The sequence below is a fragment of the Parasteatoda tepidariorum genome, chromosome 12, assembly GCF_982258835.1.
Source record: "Parasteatoda tepidariorum strain Cologne lab strain chromosome 12, Ptep-v5.0, whole genome shotgun sequence".
NCBI classification, from domain to species: Eukaryota; Metazoa; Arthropoda; class Arachnida; order Araneae; family Theridiidae; genus Parasteatoda; species Parasteatoda tepidariorum.
Window position 1 is genome coordinate 41,303,671 of NC_141766.1, and position 22,549 is coordinate 41,326,219.

Consider the following 22,549-nt stretch of genomic DNA (forward strand, 5'->3'; position numbering starts at 1 on the left):
ATGCTTCTCATTGAGTACACTATAGTAACGAATAATTTACTTTCATGAAAACTGTCTTATTCTTTTAAAAAAAATAGTTAAAAAAAAGTTGATTTTGAAGCTTTATAAGAAAACAGTTTGTGACAAATTATTCAAATTTATTTTTAAATAAAAACCATCCCATAAATATGTCGATATTTTTGCTTGACACAAGCACTAATCGACGGAATTAGTGAAAAAGCAATTTATGTCGATAAAACACGTTAATTACTTCTCAAAAATAAAGTTTCTCTTTACCATAAGCACTTTCAGACACGCACCTCAACTACTTAATTTGTATCGCCAACGCATTTAAAAATTACAACGTCTAACATTTTTCCAATACTTAATACTTCATGAAATGCCATGTAATCAACGCTGAAAGACACGAAATTCCTCTTCCAATCTTATTATCAAATTTTCCTTTCGGAAAAAAAAACAGAATGAAAAAACTTCAAAATTCCTTTCCAAAACATTTATTAGCCAACAATTATTAATATTGTCAGTAAAAAAATGTCCCTTTCCATTACTTTGCCTCTGTTATGACACTCTACTACGAGGGAAAGTGTTTTGAATCTTTTACTTCACTTCCTTGAAAGAAAGAAACGCATACCGTTAATTGAGCCCAAAAATAAAAAATAATAAAACTAGATTGTGGAAGTAATTTTTCGCAATTTTTGTGTTGTTGTTTTCAATAATGAAGTGTCAACATCACACTAAAATATTTTTTTTGAGTTTTCTTAAGGAAAAAAATTAATCCCCGTGGAATTTCATCTTCGCAGATAGTGCATGCTCCGAAGTTTTTTAGCAGTTTGCATTTTCGAAATAAGAGGCTTCAAAACTGTGTTTTCGCATTCCTCGAATTTCCTTCAATTTTTCACGAGAGGAATTTTTTTTAGTTGTTTAGGTTTGCAGAAAGGGGAATAACTTTTTAAAACAACATGTTTGTTATTATAAGAATGGTTTTGTTTTTTTCGTGTTTTTTAATGTTTAAAAATTGCTTTAGAGTAAAATTAAGATGCGTTCGAATACGTAGAAAAAAAATATTAGAAGTGTTTGAAAAGTAGTTATAAATTCGTTAAACTATTTGGCTTGAAGTAATTTTGAGTTTTTTCTTTGTTTATACTGAAATAAATTTGACGGACATTATTTCTGAAAACTTCTGTTACATTTTTATATTTTGTTGTGTATTTTTTGTCAGTTTTTAGCTTCTATAAACTATTACTAGAATATAAATGCAATTGTATATTAATGTATAGTTTTCCTTGCCTGGTTTTGACACATAAATTTCTCATATTAGGAGTAACTTCAAGTCCTTTTCTTGTTTATAATAAAATTAATTTGGCAGACATAATGACCGAAACATTTTGTTACATTTTTATACTTTTTGTGTATTTTTTATAACAATTGAGTTTCATTAAAGAAATACTTAAATATAAATTGAACAGTATATTAATGCATAATTTTCACTGTCCACAAAGTTTGAGGCATAAATTTTCATGGATTAGGAGTAATTTTGAGTCTTTTCTTTGTTTATACTGAAATAAAGTTGACAGACATAATTTCTTTAAGAATGTTTTGCATTTTTATATTCTGTTGTGCATTTTTTGTAGGTTTTTAGCTTCATTAAAGAGTTACTTGAATATAAATTTAATTGTATATAATTATATAGTTTTCCCTGTCTGGTTTTGATACATAAATTTTGCCGAATTTAAAGTAATTTTGAGTCTTTTATTTGCTTATACTAAAATAAATTTGACTAACATAATGTCCAAAATAATATTTAACAATTTTATATTTTGTTGTGATATTTTTGCATGTTTTAAATTTTGTTTAAGCGTTAATCAATTTAAAATGCAATTGTGCATTAATGTATAGCTTTCAATATCTGATTTTGATACAAAAATTTTAAATGATTTGTGCTATTGTTGATTATTGTTTTAACCCAAATAAATTGAAGTGAGAAAAACAAAAAAGCTAACACCTTGAATAGCTTTTGATCCTAAAGATCGGATTTTCACGTACAGAGAGTCAATCTTAATGAATTGGATTCTTATCCTTAAATATGTCAATTAATTATTCGAATCGGTATTCTAAGTTAAATTCAATAATCAATAGATTTGAATCGAAGCTATACAAAATTCTTATATGGTTTGGTAATTTAAAATTACAAAACACGAATTTTGAACGAAATCGGACGAATAGTTCCAAGACATCAAATTTAAAATAATATAAATGTTTAATGATTGATAATTTAGACACTATTTGACTTATTTTATTAATTTTAAATAACATTCTTTAAAATGATGCAAATTTTATATGTTTCACAATGCACTTTTTTGTCGATCACTATTAAATCAAATATTAAAAAATAATAAATTAATATTAAAAAATTTTTTTCACAAAGAATTATCTTAAGATAAACGAATTTTATAATTGTGCGAAATACAGCAAATTACTTAAAAAGTAAAATATAGCATTAAGGGGTCAAAACTTTCAACTGTTCTCCTGCCTGAACTATTTCCTTACGACCAAATTTTTTAGATTGAGGCTATCCCCTTATTTGGAGAGTTAGAAATCCAAATCCACCAAAAAATTGTATGTTTCTTCAAAAAAAGTGCGTCTTTGTGTGCATTTTTGTCACTTAAAATGTCATTATCCCCAACAAATTGTTTTATATTGTTAATTTCCAATGTATTCAATTTTTTTCAAATATTTAAGTCCTATTTATTACTATGACGAATGTGTTAAGATAAATTTCCCTTTGTCTTGCTAAATCATAATGTCAATTAATTGTCTTCAAATAAACTGCAAATATTTTAAAGGTAAATTAAACCTTTAAAATGTCTGTGAAATGTCTTCGAAAAATCTGCAGCTATTTTAAAGAAGAATTTAAATCTTTAAAAAAGATCTAAAGATTTCCGAAGAAATTCTTAAAAAAAAATTTTTTTTATTTGGTTATTGTTTAGTGCCTTTATTCCATTTTACTTTGAGTTGACACTTTCGCAAAAACTTCAGTCAAATTCGAATTTTAAATCCGGAGGATAAAAAAAGGAGTGAAATTATGAAATTTAACATCATAGAAAGGAATAAGAATAAAAATACATTTTTCCACTGAAATAATTATAACATATATTACTCGCGTAGATTGCAAATATTAGGCTTATAAAGTTTAAAGTTAAAAAACATAATAAATTGAAAAATGAACTTTAAATTTTAAAAAAAATTTAAGTTAAAACTAAACAAAAATAAAATGCAACACCAATCGATGGGATGAACAAAGAAAATATTTTAAATATGATTAATTAATAAAAAAATCATTTTCTATATACATAACATCATTTTATTTAGTTCAGATAAAATTATTTTAAATAATCCCTTTTAGTTAATCAGTCTTACCATAAACCCAAAAATAAGAGGAAGTTCTGTGTTTCCTTTTTGCCATCATATTTTTTCGCTCTTAATAACAGTTCTTTTCTTTGAGTCTGTGGCAGAGATAATCTAATCCACCGTCCTTATAAGGTGTTTGTTGTGAAGAAGAACTGGGTGAACAATAGAAGTGCTTTTCTCCGTTAACTCAATATTATCTTTTAGAATAACTACACGCAGAATGTAAGCAGGTGCGTTGAAAAGATCCTATCTTGCTGTACACGTCGAATAAATTCAATATAAAAGTAAGTTAATGAGACTTCTTATTGGTTACCCCAACCAGCCTTAAAAGATTCCCAACTCACAATTAATTACATCACAGAATTTCTTTTCTGCTTTCCTTTTACAAACAGAATAACCCTCGATGAAGCTATCGAAAGAGTAAAAAACGCCGAAACATTACTTTGTGCAAAAGCTTCTAATTCTGTTTAGAAACATTTTAACACTGAATCCTTTTCTCGTACGCTATTACTTCACTTTATCAAAAAGCCTGGTTTTAATAACATTTTCCATTAACAGCTTAGGTATTTTTTTACAGCTATATATTAATTCCTCCTCTAAAAATGACACGGTTTGTAAACATTGGATATTAGCTGATCCGTATTAGGTTATTGAAAATTCTTGTTATTATTAATTTGATGTTGATTTATTGTTATAGTAATTTAGTTTCAAAGATTTATTATTTGCGTTTAAGAACGTATTTATTTTATTACTTATTAATATTGAGTTGCATTAATTATTATTCCTGTCTTTATATATATATATATATATATATATATATATATATATATATATATATATATATATATATATATATATATATATATATATATATATATATATATATATATATATATATATATATTACATTATATTAATTATATTGACGCCCGGTGGCTGAGCGGTAGCACTTCGCGCTGTCGTGCCACAGGTCCCTGGTTCGATACTCGGGCCGGGCAAGGTTGACTCAACCTTTCATCCCTTCAGTTGGTCGATAAATGAGTACCAAGCCTGCTTGGGAGCTAAACACTGGGGGTTTCACGTTCGGCTGACCACCTAACCGGAACATCTGCTCCTGCACCCCAGAGCCCAAAGGTCAAGAAAACTGATATGGGCACAGTAAGCCTTGGCCCTCTATGGGCTGTCACGCCGATGAGTTTAGTTTATATTAATTATATTAATAATTCTTAATATAATATATTATGTATATTATAATAATTATTCTTATCTTATAAAAATGAAGTTTATTTTCTGTAATATGAGAGGTACTGGAACCATGCTAAAGTTCCAACAGCTTCTCTCTATAAAAAAATCTGGTTTTAATGACATTTTCCATTAACAGCTTGGATGCGCTTTTTTTAACTATATGTATATTAATTCCGTCTCTGCAAACGTCGCAGTTCGTAAATTTTTTTATACTAACTGATCTGTGAGAGATTAATGAAAATTCTTGTTAATTTTATTTTTATTATTGTTTTCCTTAGTTTTTAAGTTATATTCTTTGCTTTTACGAACGCATTTATTAACTTTAAATTCCAAATTCAAATTCTTTTATCGTAAGCTGTTACCTTAGTTTATAAAAATAGCTGATTTTAATTTCATTTTTCATTAACAGCTTGGATGGGTTTTTATAACTATGTATTAATTTTGCCTCTACAAATGTCACAGTTTGTAAACATGAGATACCAGCTGTTCTGTGTTAGATTATCAAAAATTCTTGTCATTATAATTTTATTATTGCTTTACTTAGTTTCTAAGTTATATCCTTTGCTTTTGCGAACGCATTTATTACCTTTAAAATCTAAATTCGAATTTTTTTTTAATCGTACGCTGTTACCTATGCTCTATTTACTTTTTTCATAAACAGCGTGGATGTTTTTTATCACTATGCATTAATTCCTTCACTACAAATGCTACAGTTTATAAAGATTTCATAGTAGCGATCAGTGTTAGGTTATTGAAATTTTTCGTATTATTAATTTTGCTGTTGCTTAATAGTTAGCGCAACTTAGTTTCATAATTACAGTAATTTCCCTTTCGAAAGCATTCATTGTATTTAAATTTCAAATTAGTAAGAAATTTCTTTCACATTTAAGTCATTATTGCTGATAAAATCATAATTACTTGCAATCACAATATTGGTTATAGTTAAGGCATCTGACTAGTTTTCGAAATTGTGTATATTATAAATTTAGAATCCCTGTACTCTTTGCTTTTTAAAAATGCATTACTGTTTTGTACGGTAATTATTTGCAAAGTGATGCAGTTTTTGTGCTAAGTGACAACAGTGGATAGATAAATGATTTTAATACTTTAAGTACGTTTATCCCAAAATCAGATTTTTTTCACTTTTACACGATATCTCATGCTGTTTTTTAAATAATTGTCTACACTTTTTCATGAGTGTTTATGATTATAGCATAAATGTTTTGAACCACAGACAAAGAAAATCAAGTAGAATTCCATTTTTATTTATGTTTTTTTTTGCAAAGACAAGAGCTGAAATTTTTAAAAATTGGCTTTTCTAACTCAGTAGTATATGCACTTGCTTTACATAGTTTCAAAACATAGTTGATAGCCTTCTAAATAAAATCCTCAAAGGATTTTTTTGTTGTAGAAGATAGTATTTTTCTAACAGTATTTACCGCATATGCATAAAAATGCCTTATTTTTATCTAAAAAGGGCCATTTAAAATAATAGTAATTTTTAGCTGGCTTTATAAGTTTTTACGCATAATAAAATAAATAAACTTTTTTTAAAATGATAATATTTAAATGTTAATATGTTAATATTTAAAGTTGTCGAAACTACTCGTATATCTTAAGATTAGATTTAAACATAATTACGTCCAGTCGCAACGGATGTTATAATTTAAATTACATGCAATTATAATTGCTTATAATCATAGAGCATAGTTATTTATAACTAGATATTAATACTAGCCAAAATTACAGTTAGATATATTCCTAATGACTTATTGAAATTACGATTGCAATTGCAATCGTAAAATATAAAAGCTTATTATTACAAATAAATTATTATCGGAAGTTTTAATAACTTGTACTCACAATTATAAGTAATTGATTACTTTTAATCATTTATATATTCTTCAGTTCTAGTTATGGCTAATGATAGATCACTATCCCACAATACCAAACCATCACAAACATTATAACAAAATACTCAATTGGGGAATTCTATCACAGAATCATCTACTTGCATTTAAGCGTCATCTAATATAAATTAATATCTGGTTTTATGACGATGATTGATTTCATGTAAGCAGGATGTAATATTGCAAGTATAACACATTGATGTAACTGGAGAAAAATATTTCCATTGCATGACATTTTTCACAGTTCTTATACTTTCGCATTGCTGATTCCAAATTTGAAATTGGTTTCTCTCCTCAAACTATAGCTTTTTAATCACATATTTAATTTATTTGTCGTCGAAATGTAAAAGTTTATAAACGTTACATAGAACAGTGGGTCGCATAAATGTTGCAACAAACTTCTGAACAGGTTATAACAGGAAAGCGCCTCAAGCCGTGTACGATGACATTTTTCGAGCATGGTTCCAATGCAAATTTAATCCTGGTGATGTGCTTCATTTTCCTAGAACCTTGTTGCAGTATTTATGCGACCACCTATTATATATAACATTGTTAAATATGTACATATCGACAAAAAATAGACTAAAAATGTCATTTAAAACACATCTGCAGTTTTAAGAGGAAAACTAATTTCAGATTTGAAATCCTCACACCTGAATTAGGCAAGGTCCAAGCATTTGTATAAATGTATAAATAGTTATAATATATGTTTAATAATCTATTTAATTAATTTCGTTTAAAATGAAAAACACATACCCCCCCCCCACATACATTTCCTTCAAAATTGAGTATATGCTGTTTAAATTTTGAATGCATAGGATTTTCAAATTCGACTATTATTCATTTTGGAGCCAATTTGACACATTATTGCTTAATGTTGGGAAAACTTTTAGCGATGCATTAGTATATAAAAATATTTTATTTTATTTTATAACCGTCGTTGAACAGCAGACCCAATTTCGGGTTTACAACTACTAATGTGAACTCCGTAACCTTGTAATTTTGAACCAATCCAGAAAACAAGGAAACTCCTGGATGAGTACTCCCAGAGGTATGATTTGTTATGGGTACATACAGGACTTTGTGACTCGACAGATTTAACGTTCATCAGTCACCATTTACTGAACGGGGAGTCTTCAGCCGAAGGGGATCGAACTCACGCTCTCTTGGACATGGATCCAGTGCCCTTCCAACTGGGCTATCCCGGCTCATATAAAAATATTTTGAAATTCATTTTAACGCACAGAGCAGTCTTAAATTTAGAGACTGCTCTATAACAATAAAATTTCTTACACACGAAATATCTCGTTCTTAAGACTCCAAGAGTATTTCTGGAAGACAAAATGTACCTAAATTATTATTAGAATGATTTTAGCAAATTTTTTATGCACATCACTGGCCAAATTATCACAATAATTTGGTTTTATTAATAATTTTACAATGTTAGAAGTTTAATTCTAAAATTACGGTAAAATAGCCTGCAGCATTCTGTCTCTCCAAGTAACTGTAACGTTTACAGTTAGAAACATCTCTTTACCTTTACGAATTTTAAATCATTTACAACTGGTAAGGTTAAAAAGCCGTGACAACAAAACTATAAAATTTTGTAACCATTTGCAACCAGCATGATTTCAAAACTGTAAAAGTGAACTTAAGATTGGGGTTTGGTTATGCTTAGTCATTCGTTAGGGCGTGGACATTAGAGTTAGGTTGTGTTGTTTTGTGTCAAGTGAGCCGTGGAATTTGCTTAATTAGTTTATCTAATAATGGCCATCTATCGTGAAAGATAGAAAACATTATACTTTTTCCTGATAAGTAGCTCTGTGGTGCTGCCACCGAAGCGTGAATCGTACTGCAATAGTCCAGGGTCAAAAATTGAGGTACACAGGACACTAGAAACTACTCGTGTGATGAAGGTGTTAAATAAATAATGTGGTGTCAACTTTGGGATTCGAGCCTTCATTATTTTTGACATATTAGCCTTCTCGGCTAATGTATGTAACAAGCTGCAAGGAATTAAGTGGTTTCATAAGGGGTTTACTACTAATATACTACTATAAGTCATCCAATAATGAAAAATAAAAATATTAGTTCATAATCCTTATCATATTTCTTAGCTTCCAGATTCAAAAAAACTTGCACTCGATTCTCATTAACTGTGCACGAATATATGGAGAAGCACTAATGAAACTCTAATTGCTAAAACATATCAGATGAAAACAGTAGAGAAATGAATTGTCTTCACCAATTTGAGTACCCGTTTTTTTATGGTTAGTTGACTGTTTTACTTGAATATATTAAATAACAGTTAAATAGATTGGTATATAGCCATTTTATTAGAGAAATTTCTATCAGTGTAGGTGTAACGATAAGCAAGAGTTGAATAAATTAAACATGCATAAATTATTAATTTATAAATTTATTACTTGTTATTGTTCTTTGTTATGTAATCTTTTGGTATCTGTTATGAGTTGCTTAATAAAGGCTTTGGTTAAACGTAGCATTGATTCCATGCATTTTGTTTTAATACCCTTATTTTATATTGACACACATATCTATCGCAAGGAAAAGCACTTCACTTTTTTTTCTGAATAGCAATATGCCTAAAAACCGTTACTTAATGTTATGCCGAAATAACTTAAAATTTGCTTAAATCTAATATTGTACAAACATTATCATTAAATTTTCCTACAAATCACAATGGCTACATTATAAGTTTCGAAAATTCTTTAACTGTGCACTTAAACTCAATGATTTTCAATTAAAAATGACTTCTAAAATATTTTTTTCTATAGAAGTTCCATTACAAACTTTAAACTCTTATAACTGTTTGGCTATTATTGCAAGATAATACTGTTATTGGTATTTAATATCACTGTTAGAATGAATGATGGAAGACATAGTAAAATAACAACCTGCTTAATTTTTATTTCACAATATTCCAACAAAACAATCAAATAACCATGAATAGGATGGTACTCAAACTATTAACAGGAAGAAAAACCGTTTATTAAATGCTTTCACCTAATACGGTTGAAAAACCAGAATTTTAGAGCGCCAACTAATCTCACCTAGTGAAGCCAATTAGTTCCTTGCAGCTGAGTACATATTAAATCTGTCAATCGCTTGTAATACAGAATGGGGGTTCGAGGTAAAACAATAACAGCAATATTTCCTCCATTACCATTTCCTCCATGCGCATGAAAAGTTTCTAGTGTCCTGCACTCCCCAATTTGTGACAATGGACTCTTAGAATACGGTACTCTCTTTCACGCATCAATAGCGGCACGATAAAGCTGCTTAACACTAGCATTTCCCATCTCTCACAATGTGTGAAACAATCAGATAAACTAATTAAAACACATTTAATGGTTCATTTAACACAACACAACTCAACCACAACCTTACTTTAATGCCCGTTACCTGACGAAACGCTTAGCCCTATTGCCCAGTTAAATTTCGTTTTTTACAAATTTTAAAACTATGCTAGTTTTAAATGGTGAAAAAAAACGTGTAGTTTCGCTTTCACGGTCTCTTAACCATGCTAATTGTTAACGGTTACAAAACCGTAAATGTAAAGAATGTTATTCACCTTAAACTTTATGATTTTGAACCCATTCTAGTTGTAAATGGTTAAGAAATGTATAGTTCGTTATACATGGTTTTTAACCATACTAGTTGTAAATGATTTCCAAACCATAAAGGAAAGTGCAAACACTTTATAAAGTCACATAAATCCTTACAGCTGGTTGCGTTAGCTGAGAAGGCTAATCTGTCAATCTAATTAACAACTGAATCTAATGGAGTCAATCTAATAAACAACTGAACAAAGCTTCAAATTCCAAAGTTGACACCACATTATTTCCTCAACAACTTCATCACACCAGGAGTTTCTAGTGTCCTGTATACCACAATTGTTGACCCTGGACAATTGCAATACGATTCACGTCTAAGTGGCAGCACCACAGGTCTGCTTAACACGAAAAAGTCTAATATTTTCGATCTTTCACGATATATGGCGCTATTAGATAAACTAATTAAGCAAAATCTACTGTTCATTCCCTAACGAAAAGCTAAACATAGCCAAACTTCAATGTGCAGTTCAATTTCACTTTTACTAATTTGGAATAATGCGGGTTGTTAATAGTTACAGAACCTTATAGTTTTGTTTTCACGGTTTTTTAACCTTACCAGTTGTAAATGGTTTAAAATCCGTAAAGGTAAAGAAATGTTCCTACCCGTAAACTTTACGGTTGATCTGATGGAAATACTGCTTATTTTACCATAATTTTAGAATGCAGATTCTAGTAGAGATCAATGGTTTACATTTTAATAATATATATTATATTTTCCATTTAGGTTAGCTTATATAATTTTGAAGATAATGTTAAAATGTTGCCTAAAATAAATAATAAAAATACGTATTAATACTTAAAGTGCATCCTCACAACGTCTCATTGACCCTAATTTGCATCATTTTACTATAAAACTTTTCTCGAACATTCGATTGAAACCTGTCAAAAGTAATTTTCCGAAATTATCCACCAAAATTATTGTCAAAGCTTGAGAAACCTTTTAAAGCGACGTGTGCATTAAAACCTGATTGTGGCATCAAACGAAAGGCGTAATGCACATTAACTGGCCTTAATCCATTCGACAAGAGAGCACTTCAACGAAACAGATCGACTGAGAAAGAGGCAACTTTGCTTGAAGATATGGGGCGCAATCGCTTAAAACCGCCATTTCGATGCGAGGGCTGAAACAAAATTCATGGGGCGTCTCATCATCGTTAACCAAAGGGGAAATTCGTCGTCTGAACATAAACAACTAGTTGTTAATACGAAATGTCTCTTACATGTCATCATTACTCTTAGAGATGAACTTATTTGTCATAAATCTTTCTTGAAAAAGAATCTTGTAAGAGATTAAACGTTTGAAATATTTCTTTTATAACTTGTTTCAACTTATTGCTGCTGGTCCTCATCAACAAAATCTAATAGAAAACTTTGTTCTTTTGCTTAAAGAACAATTCATTTTGCATTTGAAATCACAAGAGACCCATTTTAAATCACATTTAAATGTTCTATGTCTTAGATGCAGACTTGGTGTTGGTTCAAATTTTATTGCTGTTTGAGTGTTTTATTGCATGCCTTAGGAAATACAAACGTTGGAGATGAAACTGGATAAAATAATGTAGCGAGAATACATATAAGGAAAATAAATACGTTTGGTGAAACTGGATTATTCTTTAAATTGAATGGAAAGAAATTCAGCAAATGTATTATCACAAAGAAAAATATTCCTTTTTACAAAAAAAACGTAAACGTTGAGAGTTGCTTATTAGTTTATTTTAGTAGAACTGTAATTTTTTCTTCCATTTCGCAAATAAACCTCATTTAGCAAACACAATTAGATGAATTGCCTACTGTTAATGATAAATAATTTATTCATATATAATAAAAATGCGTACCATTATTCTCGTATTACTTAGCATATAAATTTTAAATGTTCAAAAATACCTTGGTAGTGAAAGTAATATATTTCTAAAACGTATACTTCCATATACATACATTAATTTCTTTTCTCCACTAAGTTGATATATTTGAGCAACATTCTGTAATCTCAAAATAAAGATAACTCCAACATCTTTATCAGTGTCTAAAATTTAATTAATGAATGATTTTAAGTTTCATATTGCTCTAATTTTCAGAAACAATAGTATACAAAGCCTACATATACAAATACATGTGCTAAGCTTAAATGGTAACTTAACGCATAATTATTAATTGCATTATAACTAAACGTATATATTTCAGCGCTTTCTGGAAAACAGAAGTTACAGCACCAAATAAAAATATATTTCTATTAAAAATGAATGATTTAATATCCTGCTATTGAAATTTAAATAATGCACGATTTTATTTTTCATTTCACAAACATTAGTATACTAAGTTTACATATACAAATACATATATACAAAGCTTAAATGGTAACTTAACGCATAATTATTATATAACTAGAAAATATATTTCTAGAAATATATCTAGAATATATCTAGAAAACAGAAGTTACAAAATCTTATAAAATATATCCTGATATTAATGGTAAATGACTTAAGCTTTTAAAATAAAAAAATTTATATTATTCTCATATTACTTAATATATAAATCTTAATTGTTAAGATAAACCTTGGTAGTGAAAGTAACATATTGTTAAAAATATACTTCCATGTCCATGACGATCATTAGGTAGGACAAAAGAGCACTACAATAAAGGCAAATAAATACCAATTTCTTTTATAACTTTGCACATTTACTTTATTTTCTTACTATATATTCTAATATTTAAGTCTAATTATTTATAAATATTTATATTATTCTAAATATTTATAGTATTCTGAATATTCTAAATTATTCTAAATATTTATATCAAGCATAATTATTTATATTCTAATATTTAATTTCTTCTAAATATTTAAGTGCTTTAGTGTAAACTCAGCAAAAAGATATCTCCAATTTTTTTAATGCCTAGAAATTAAGTAGGGAGTTAAAGTTTCATGGTGTTGCATTTTTCGCAAACATTAGTGTATATACAAAACTTAAATAGTAACTTAGCGCATAATTTTTAATTACATTTAACTAAGTTCATACTATTTCGGTGCTATGTAAAAAGTAGAAATTACAACGTCAAAGAAAAATTACCTACTGTTAATGATAAATAGTTCATTCATTTGTAATAAAAATGTACAATATTTTTCTCATATTACTTGGTATATAATTCTTTGTTTGAAAAAGCCTTGGTAGTGAAAGTAACTTATTTCTAAAACATTTACTACCATGTCCATGACAATCATGAGGTATGACAGAAGAGCATTTTAATAAAAACAAGTAAATAACAAGCTCTTTTGCAACTTTGCACATATATCAAATTTTCTTTATTATTAAATTAATATATTTAAGCACTTTACTATAATATCGATATAAAGATAAATACAACCTCTTTTTCAGTGTCGAAAAATTAAATAAGTAATGGTTTCACGCTGTTGCAATTTTCACAAAATTAGTGTACATATGAAATTAAATAGTAACTTAACGCATGATTTTTCATTACATTTTAACTTAGCTTATATGTTTCAATGTTTCTAGCAAACAGTTACAGGATCATAGTTAAATCGTTAAACATAGTTAAACAGCATCAAAGTTACAGCATCATAGAAAAATTGCCTGCAATTAATTGTAAATAATTTATTCATTTATAATAAAAATGTGTAATATTGTCCTCACATACTTAGCGCATAAATCTTAATTGTTTAAAAAAAACTATGGCAGTGCTAATAATATATTGCTAAAAAATATACCTCATGTCCATGATAATCATTATGACTAAAGTGCTTCACAATAAAATATTATTGTAACTATTGTATCTATTGTACTCCATTGTAACTTTGCACTTATATTAAACTTTTTTTTTCTTATTAAATTCGTGCATTGAAGCACTTTACTGTAATTTCAATTTCACATCACAAACAGTGTATATACAAAGCTCAAATGGTAACTTAGCGCATAATTATTAATTACATTTCAACTAAGTTTATATATTTCAGCGCTTCCTAGAAAACAGAAGTTATAACATCAAAGAATTCCAATCTCATCTCCATTGCCAACAAATTAAATGGTCAGGATTTAACGTTAATTTATCTGTTTACAAGATCTCCGTTTCTATTGACCGAAAGACTTGTCAGAGTTCAGGAGCTTTACAATCGTATACATAGAATGGGAGGACGTTTCAATGGGGATTCAATTGTCATTACATCTATTATTGCTTGCATTGATTTTTACGGTATAATAGCCAATTATATAAAGCATTAAGCCAAATTAATGCAACAAATGGTAGAAGTCTTGAATATATAATTTTCAGAGAATTCTGATCTTTTCTAATGGTTGTTTCTGACGATATTTCTAAAATATCTAAAAGAATATTCTGATTTTTTTGCACACATTAAAGCGATTGTCTGTGAAAACCTGAAATTGATCTTACCCCCGAAAACCTGACTTTTGAGGGTAAAAATACTAGAATGGCTAACTGTAAAATGATTGTGACTTTTTTACTGAATTTAAGTAAATTTGATTTAAGTTCATGCATTGCCTTTTTTATTAAATCAATGTATCTTATGATCCCAACTTTAAGGGTAATAAAATCCAGGGCTAAAGAGAATAGAAGGGCTAGTTCATTCCGCTCTTAGAGCTGAAGCTACAATTTCCCTCCTCATGACGCCACGCTGCACACAGATCTCGGAGATCGCAAGCAAAGATATTAGGAAAACTATGCATCATTCTCTCTGTAAAAATAAGTTGGACTTTTTCCTGATATTAACTTTCAATCTTTATGCAATTAACATATTGTTTCCTTTCAAAAACATAGTTTTAAAAAACTTTCTTGGCCAAAATATTAAATTAAATACCATTTTAATGTAATAAAAATATTTTACTAGTTGTGTAAATGACGCTATAAATACGTACTTTATTTTAAAATTTTCAGTTTTAACTTTTATTAGTAAAAAAAATTTAATGCATACATCGACACTTTTTTAGCTACATATTGTTCGATAACAATAATTTGTAAAGTTAGGCTAACTTTAGAATCCTGATTTTAAAATATGCTGTTAATGGCAATTTGTTTATACTTAATCATTAGAAAACAACAACGTTAAACGCTAATTATTCTAACAGAATAATATTTTAAGTTCATAAAAATATTAGAAATTTTGAAATTGTTTATAGATTTTTAAATTTAAAAGAATATAATTATATTAAAAAAACAGTTATAATTTTAAAAAATAATATTTAGAATAACTGCATTAAAAACTACGTCATGAAACTAGGAGAATTAGTACTATTAATTATCTATACTTTTCATTTAAGTTTTTATTTTCTTTGACTAATTCATTTTTTTAAATTTTTCGTCTGCCTTTTTTTTTTTTTTTTTTTTTTTTTTTTTTTTTTTTTTAAATTGGCATTTTATAAATAATTTTAAATTTTTGTGATTCACTTCACAAAACAGAGAAAAATCTTTATAGGAAACAAAGAATGTCTTGGAATATGTCACAAAAAGGAATGCTCCAGTATTAGTTAAAGGTAGTTAGACCGAATGCTTCGTTCTTGAAGTAAAAGCTCAAGACGTCACAGGCGAAATCGGAGGTTTGGCGCTGCGAGAGTTTCTTCAAAGGAGTGAACTAGCCCTTCTATTCTCTTTAGCCCTGGATAAAATCTGCCAAAGTAAACAGCTTACACCTTACAAGGAAGCTTACACCTTCACAGCTTACACCTTCAGGAAGTAAAGGGAGATCTGTAAAATGAGGCCAACTTGTAGAAAGGGAGAATATAATGACGACGAATAAAAGGCGAAAATGCTTTTATATCACAAGTCAAAATTCTTGATGGTCCCGTCAAAACATTCTGATGGTTTATGTTGGTTCATGATGTTCCAACATCATTTGATGGTCGCCATCATCCAACATTTTCCATTATGTGTTCATGGTTTTGATGTGCCAACAAACTTCCATCATTCCATGATGGAAAATGGTACTTTAATACTATGATGGTTAACCATCAAGAGAAGTTTGATTCTCTTGTACCAGCAATCCATGATGATCCGTTATGGTCCATGATGGTTCCAACTAAACACTTCCATGATGGTTTAATGGGAATTCTTGATAGTTCTCAGGAATATACCATCAAAACAATTTCGCTTTTTTATGTTGGACCATCATAAATCAATCCAAATTCCTACATTGGGAAGATGATTGTTGATGATCGTTCCAACATTTGATACTGTGATGAAATTCGTGATGGTCCATAATGGCAGTGACAGTTTAATAATAAATATTGTTCGTTTAACAGTCATGAAAACATCACACCATCAAAACAATTTGTTTTGTTCTTTTTTAAGCTGGCTCATCAAATCAGTCCAAAATCCATCATTGGGGAGATGGTTGCTCCTGATCGTTCATGCATTTGATTTCTGAGAAAGTATGATGGACATTTCTTAAGGTTCAACATGAACAAACCATCAGAATAAGTTGCCATTCTTATGTTAGACCATCATAAATCAGTCCGAATTCCTACATTGGGGTAATCACCTCTGGCAGGGGAGTTATCACCCCTGCACAGGATCAAAATTGCGATGCATCGACAATAGCCCATTGTGCAGCTCTAGTGCGACGTAAATAAAGTACCTACCTACCTTACCTTGATTTTCCCCTCTAGGTCACTGCGGTTTTATTTCTTGTTCTGTTTTTTTATTTTTTCTCTCTCTCGGCTACTGTGATTTTCCTAGTTTTCTTTCTCACCCTTATATTTCAATTTTTCTTTAACAACTTTATATTTTCAATCATTTTTGTTTCTTATCATTCACGTCTGGCAAGTCTTGAAAATGGATGCCTGTTTTGGAGAGCTTGAAATATGTCGACTATTATTTCCTATTCATATCATTTTGAAGAGAATGAAGTTTTTATTTATGTAATATAGTTCACTTAATTTGATAGGCTTTAGAGATATATTAAATTCAAAATAATATTTTACAAATTTTTTAAGGTGTCTTTCTTTATTAAGAAAGAATATGTTCTTCCAACCAAAGTATATTCCACACAACACGACAACAATAAGTGAAGCATTTTCGCAACAGCTAATTGTGGATCAGGGGAGTTATAAAGGTTAAGGCTCCACAATTTCTAATAAATGGCATGATGGTTAGCATTGAGCAGCAATTTGGTTAGCAATGTGGTCAGCATGTGGTTGATGGTTAGCAATGTGGTTAGCATTGAGTAACGACCTTTTTTTCTTCCCAGACAAGTTAGTACCTACTTTTTTTTATTTTATAACCGTCATTAAACATCCAACCCAATGTTTAGCTTACGGCTTCTAATTTTCAACTCCGTAGCCTTGTAAGTTTGAACCCAATCCAGAAGACAAGGGAGCTCATGGATCAGTACCCCTGAGGTATTGATTTGCCATGGGAACTTGGAGGAAATTTGTAACCCCGACTGATTTAACACGTGCCAGTCACCATTTAATACACGGGGATTTTTTTGTCAGTTGGATTCGAACTCCCGTTCTCACAAACACGAGCCCAACAAATTAGTACCTGTTGAACAGAAATTCGGTAAGCTTGAATTCACTGACAGGGACCAATCTCTAGTTCTTCACAATGACAACTCAGTGCCTTAACTACTATGCCATTACGGCTCGCTCTGTATTATAATTATATATAGGTTTAATACGACTGCAAAGGTCTCCCCTTCAAATCCCTATGACTTGGGAACTATAAGAAAAATCAGATTATTAGATCATAAATTATCTTGAAAAAACATTCGAGGTACTGTATTCCTTGAAATAACACTCTTTTGAGCTCTGTATATTTCAGAAATGCATAATGTAAAAATGAAAATAAAAATATTAAAAATTTTCAGAAATCTTCTTTGAATAATATACACCGAAGAGCCGTTACATTAGGACCACCCTGCTAATAACATGTAGGACCACCTTTAGCCCTCAAAACTGCTAGCACACGCCGTGGCGTTGATTCCACAAGGTGCTGATAGGTAGTCTGAGGTATCTGATACCAAGCCCTCACCGACTGGTCCTGCAATTCCCTCACATTGCGAGGGGGTAGCGTGACAGCATGAATTTTGTTTTCCAATTAGGACCACAAATGCTCTATTGGATTAAGGTCAGGTGAATTTGGGGGCCAAGACATGACTTGAAAGTCACTGGAATGTTCCTCGAACCAATCCGTGACGATTCTACCCTTATGACGTGGTGCATTGTCCAGTTGGTAAACACCATCCCCCGCAGAAAAAACTGTTGCCATGAATGGGTGAACCTGGTCTGCAACTATGTTCAAGTAGCTTACAGACGCCAGGGATTGTTCTATGAGGATTATGGGTCCAAATGTGCCTCATGAAAACATTGTTCCTGGGCGAGAAACCATGAAAACCTGGGCGAGCCGATTGTTATAGACGGAGGGTGGTCATTATGTAATGGCTCTTCGGTGTATATAGTCATTCAAATTTTTCAGGAAAGCATGGCAATATCTTGCAAAGGTTGAAAGAACCCTTAAGTCTTTTTATACATGGACATCATAAATCATTAAATTTTGAACTGGCAATAGGAAATATATTCTACAAAGCAGAGATTTTAAATATAATTCATGTTATTAATTTCTAAATATTTAGCAGTTCTCATTAACTACTTATCGCGAGCCATGATGGCTCAGGGGATAGAGTGTTTGCCTTCCAATGTGGTGACCGGGTTTGAATCCCAGGAATGGCTGGTCGATGCGAATTCTGCATACGGCTCGCTCAGACCACGGTACTGACGTTAAATATCCTCAGTGGTAGACGGATCATGGGTTAGAGCAACACCTCCTAGAAAAGAGTAGGCCTCTGCACGGGTTACCATAAATATCCTTTAGTAGACCAAACGTAATGACATATTTCGTATTTTCAACCACTGCGCAGCTTAGTACCCCGAACGTAATGACATCTTTCTTATTTTTCATCAACTGCACAGTTAACTTCATCACATCGGACTACTAAATTGATCCGTGCTGAGACGTTCCTTTTTCCAGGAGGTGCTGGTTAGAGTCCCCTGGCCGTCAGGATAAGTTGCGGATGTTTTTGTATTTCTCCTTTCCATGTAACGCAAATGTGGATTAGTTCCATCAAAAAGTCCTCCACGAAAGCAAAATTTCTTCCAATACTTGATCCAGGAGTTCCCTTGTCTTCTGGATTGGGTTCAAAATCACAAGGATACGGAGTTAAGCATTAGTAGTCGTAAGCCCAAAAGATTGGGTCGGTTGTTCAACGACAGTTATAAAATAATCTATAAAATAAACTTATCGCAAATAATTAACTAATTAATGGAATGGCTGATATAGTATATTTTTAATATTTTAAGCTTTTTAGTTCAAAGTTCTACACTGACTTCAAAATGAAGTTCCCTAAAAATTATATTTTAATTGAGGCGTTCAGTGAACAATCGAACTATGAGAAATTTAATGTATAAACATCATAAATTATTAGAATTTTAAGCTGGTAATAGGAAATATATGCTACCAAGCAGAGATTTTAATTATTATTCATGTTATTAATTTCACGATATTTAGCAGTTCTCATTAAATAGTTATCGTAAATAATTAAGAAGTTAATGGAAATCGCTGATATTGCATATTTTTAATATTTTAAGCTTTTTAGAAGTTAAAAGTTTCTCAATGTCATCTCAATGAAAATTCCCTGAAAATGAGGTTTTAATTAAAGCGCTCTGTGAACAATCAAAAGCGCGATTTGAAATATATAAACGATGTTTAACTTTCATTTCACAGTCCACATTCATTAATAGACGGAATCTTTTAAAATAATCTTACTTTAATGAAACATCAATACTCTCTCTTTTGTGTTCTAAATAATTTTCATATCTTATCTGAAAACAACGCTGCTTTTCAAATTAGATTACTTCTCCCAAGTAATTAATGAAAATAAATTTAAAATTCCATTCTTATTTGACAAAAGAGAACTTATTGTCTTCGGCGAATTTTAGTTAACATAATTTTATCGGGCTTATTAAATTTAACTGCCACGGATTAGAAACTAATTAGTATAATTAGGTGATTTTAAGTCTCTGGGGACTACTCAGAATGCTAATAACTTGATGGGGAAATTTTTCTTCAAGATCTTATATTGAAAAATGAAGAATGTTTGTTACGTTAACTGTTTTGTAAAAAAAAGATATGGTTGTCCATAAAAAATATTTAAAGTCATTTTTTATAATTAATACTTTTAAGCTTTCATGTAATTTAGAAAGAAAATTAAAAATAAATTAACGAGTCTAGTTTTACTTTTTAACTTCTTTGCCTTAATAAGCTTTCTGCATTTATATCTCTGTCTTATTGCTAATAGTGGAATATTTTTATAAAAGTCTCTGTAAAAATTAAAATGAACGAAAATCGTAAAAACTCTCAACATTCATCTTTGGTTTGTAGGAAAAATCATTACTTATATATTTCACAAAAAGGCAGAAGACTCAGGACGGCTACTTTCAAGCTGTATTAAAAGTGATGGATGAATTTGATATACCTTTCCGGATTGAACCTTTGCTTCCCCCCTTAAATCCTATGGAATCTAGCAAAATATTACATCACCTGGACTTTATGAGTCCTGTCTTAAAATCCCAGGATTGTACAGCAGCTTTCTTCAGCGCGGGGATGGTGACAATCCACAATCGCTTTCCTCTTGAAGCATGGTTGCAGATATATACAGATGGCTCAAAGCTTGAGATGGATAACATTGCCGGTGCTGGTATTTATTGTGAGCATTTCTCCCACTATCTTTTGTTGGGAACAGCCAAGACCGCTTTTGATGGTGAAGTTGAGGCAATCAAAGTAGCTTTAACTCATTTAAATGCTCGTCCTTCTCTTTTCGATCAAGCTGTCATCTTCTCGGATTCCCAAGCAGCGATTCTGGTCATTGTCAACTGCACTCAAGTCCCTAGTTCTTTGTCCAATGTGAAATATAGATCCGTAATGACAGAGATGGGTAAAAAATATGAAACGATTACCTTTCAATGGATCCCATCCCACTGTGGTATCCCCGGCAACGAAAAAGCGGATGTACAGGCCAAAAAAGGTTGCTTTGTTAATAAACCCCCAAATAACTTGGTTAGTTATAAGTCCACATCATTAATGATTAATCATGCACTTAAGACAACACATATATTATTGCTGAAAGAACGGACAAAAGAAAAATCGTGGAGAAATGACATCCTTAATCTCCTCGATTGCCCAAGAAGCAGTGCTGTAGCTGCCTTTCGTCTTGCTACCAAGCACTATTGCTTATACGCTCATCTTTACCGTCCTAAAATAGTGAATAATCCTGCCTGCCCCCTCTGCCGCAGTGGTGCGATGATGAATGCTGAACATCTCCTCAACTGTTCAGTTCTCACTAAGAACTGCATCTACTCCTGATGCTGGGAGGCCAGAGACCTTTTGTTCAATTTAAATTCTTGATTTAATTTTTGTGTTTGATGTTTTACTCTTGTTTTTGTATTTTGTATATTTCATCTCTTTCCCGTATTTGTATTTCTTTCTTTTTTTATCTCTGTACTGCGTTAGGATAATGTCTGTATCGCCTATTGCATTGGAAATAAAAAAAATTAAAAGAATATTTCACAAGAATTCGCCTTCGATAATTTTTGTTCCACTTACCAAAACTTCTCTTATTTGAGAAATTTTCCATTTTGTATTGGGTTTCATAGCGCCATCTACAAATCACTAAAGTTCCCAGTTCTTATAATTGGAATCATTTTTTATTTTATTTCATAACCAGTTTAGAATAGCAAATTCATTTTTGGATAATGTTCAACGTCCTTTTAATTTTGTACCTAATCCAGACGAAAAATTGTGTTCCTTACAACTTAAACTTTTTTCGACTAATATTAGAGAAAATAATAGAAAGTAATAAATATGTACTAAAATCTATTTTTTGCATTAAATTATCTTTGGATAAAAGAATTTTATAATTGTGTGCAAAAATGTTTCAATTCACTCAAGAGGTTTGCGAGATATGGTGAAAGTGATTAAAACTTATTTTTATTATTTTAGTAACTATAACCATCATTGAAAATAACAATTTAAACAATAAGGGTATGCCTTAAGTTAAGCAATCTCTTATTCATATTTCAAATATATGTATTAATTTAGGGAATACATTAATTTTATGAAATTGCTGGAAATTTGAAACCTTTATTTCAGAGAAACGGTCTTCATTTTGAGACAGAAAAAACCCTTAAAACCTAAAACAAGAGAAATATAGACTTCAAATTCATGGCAAACATCAGAAAAAGCATGCTTTAACTGAAATTTCCTTAACGAAGTACATGATTTACTATACTCAATACATAAAAGGCATTCAAAATGTCTAGACTAGACCTTTA

General features: G+C 30.3%; 1 protein-coding gene across 1 annotated transcript; it reads left to right on the forward strand.

The window, feature by feature from the left end:
- The first annotated feature begins 20,675 nt into the window (after positions 1-20,675).
- Positions 20,676-21,581, forward strand: LOC107449678 (uncharacterized). Its single transcript, XM_016065283.2, has one exon. The coding sequence runs from the start codon at positions 20,676-20,678 to the stop codon at positions 21,579-21,581; it is 906 nt and encodes a 301-aa protein (XP_015920769.2).
- The last annotated feature ends 968 nt before the right edge of the window (positions 21,582-22,549 follow it).

Excerpts from the sequence above, each read along its gene's own strand:
- LOC107449678 (XM_016065283.2), top strand. The coding sequence starts at position 20,676 with ATGGATGAATTTGATATACCTTTCCGGATTGAACCTTTGCTTCCCCCC.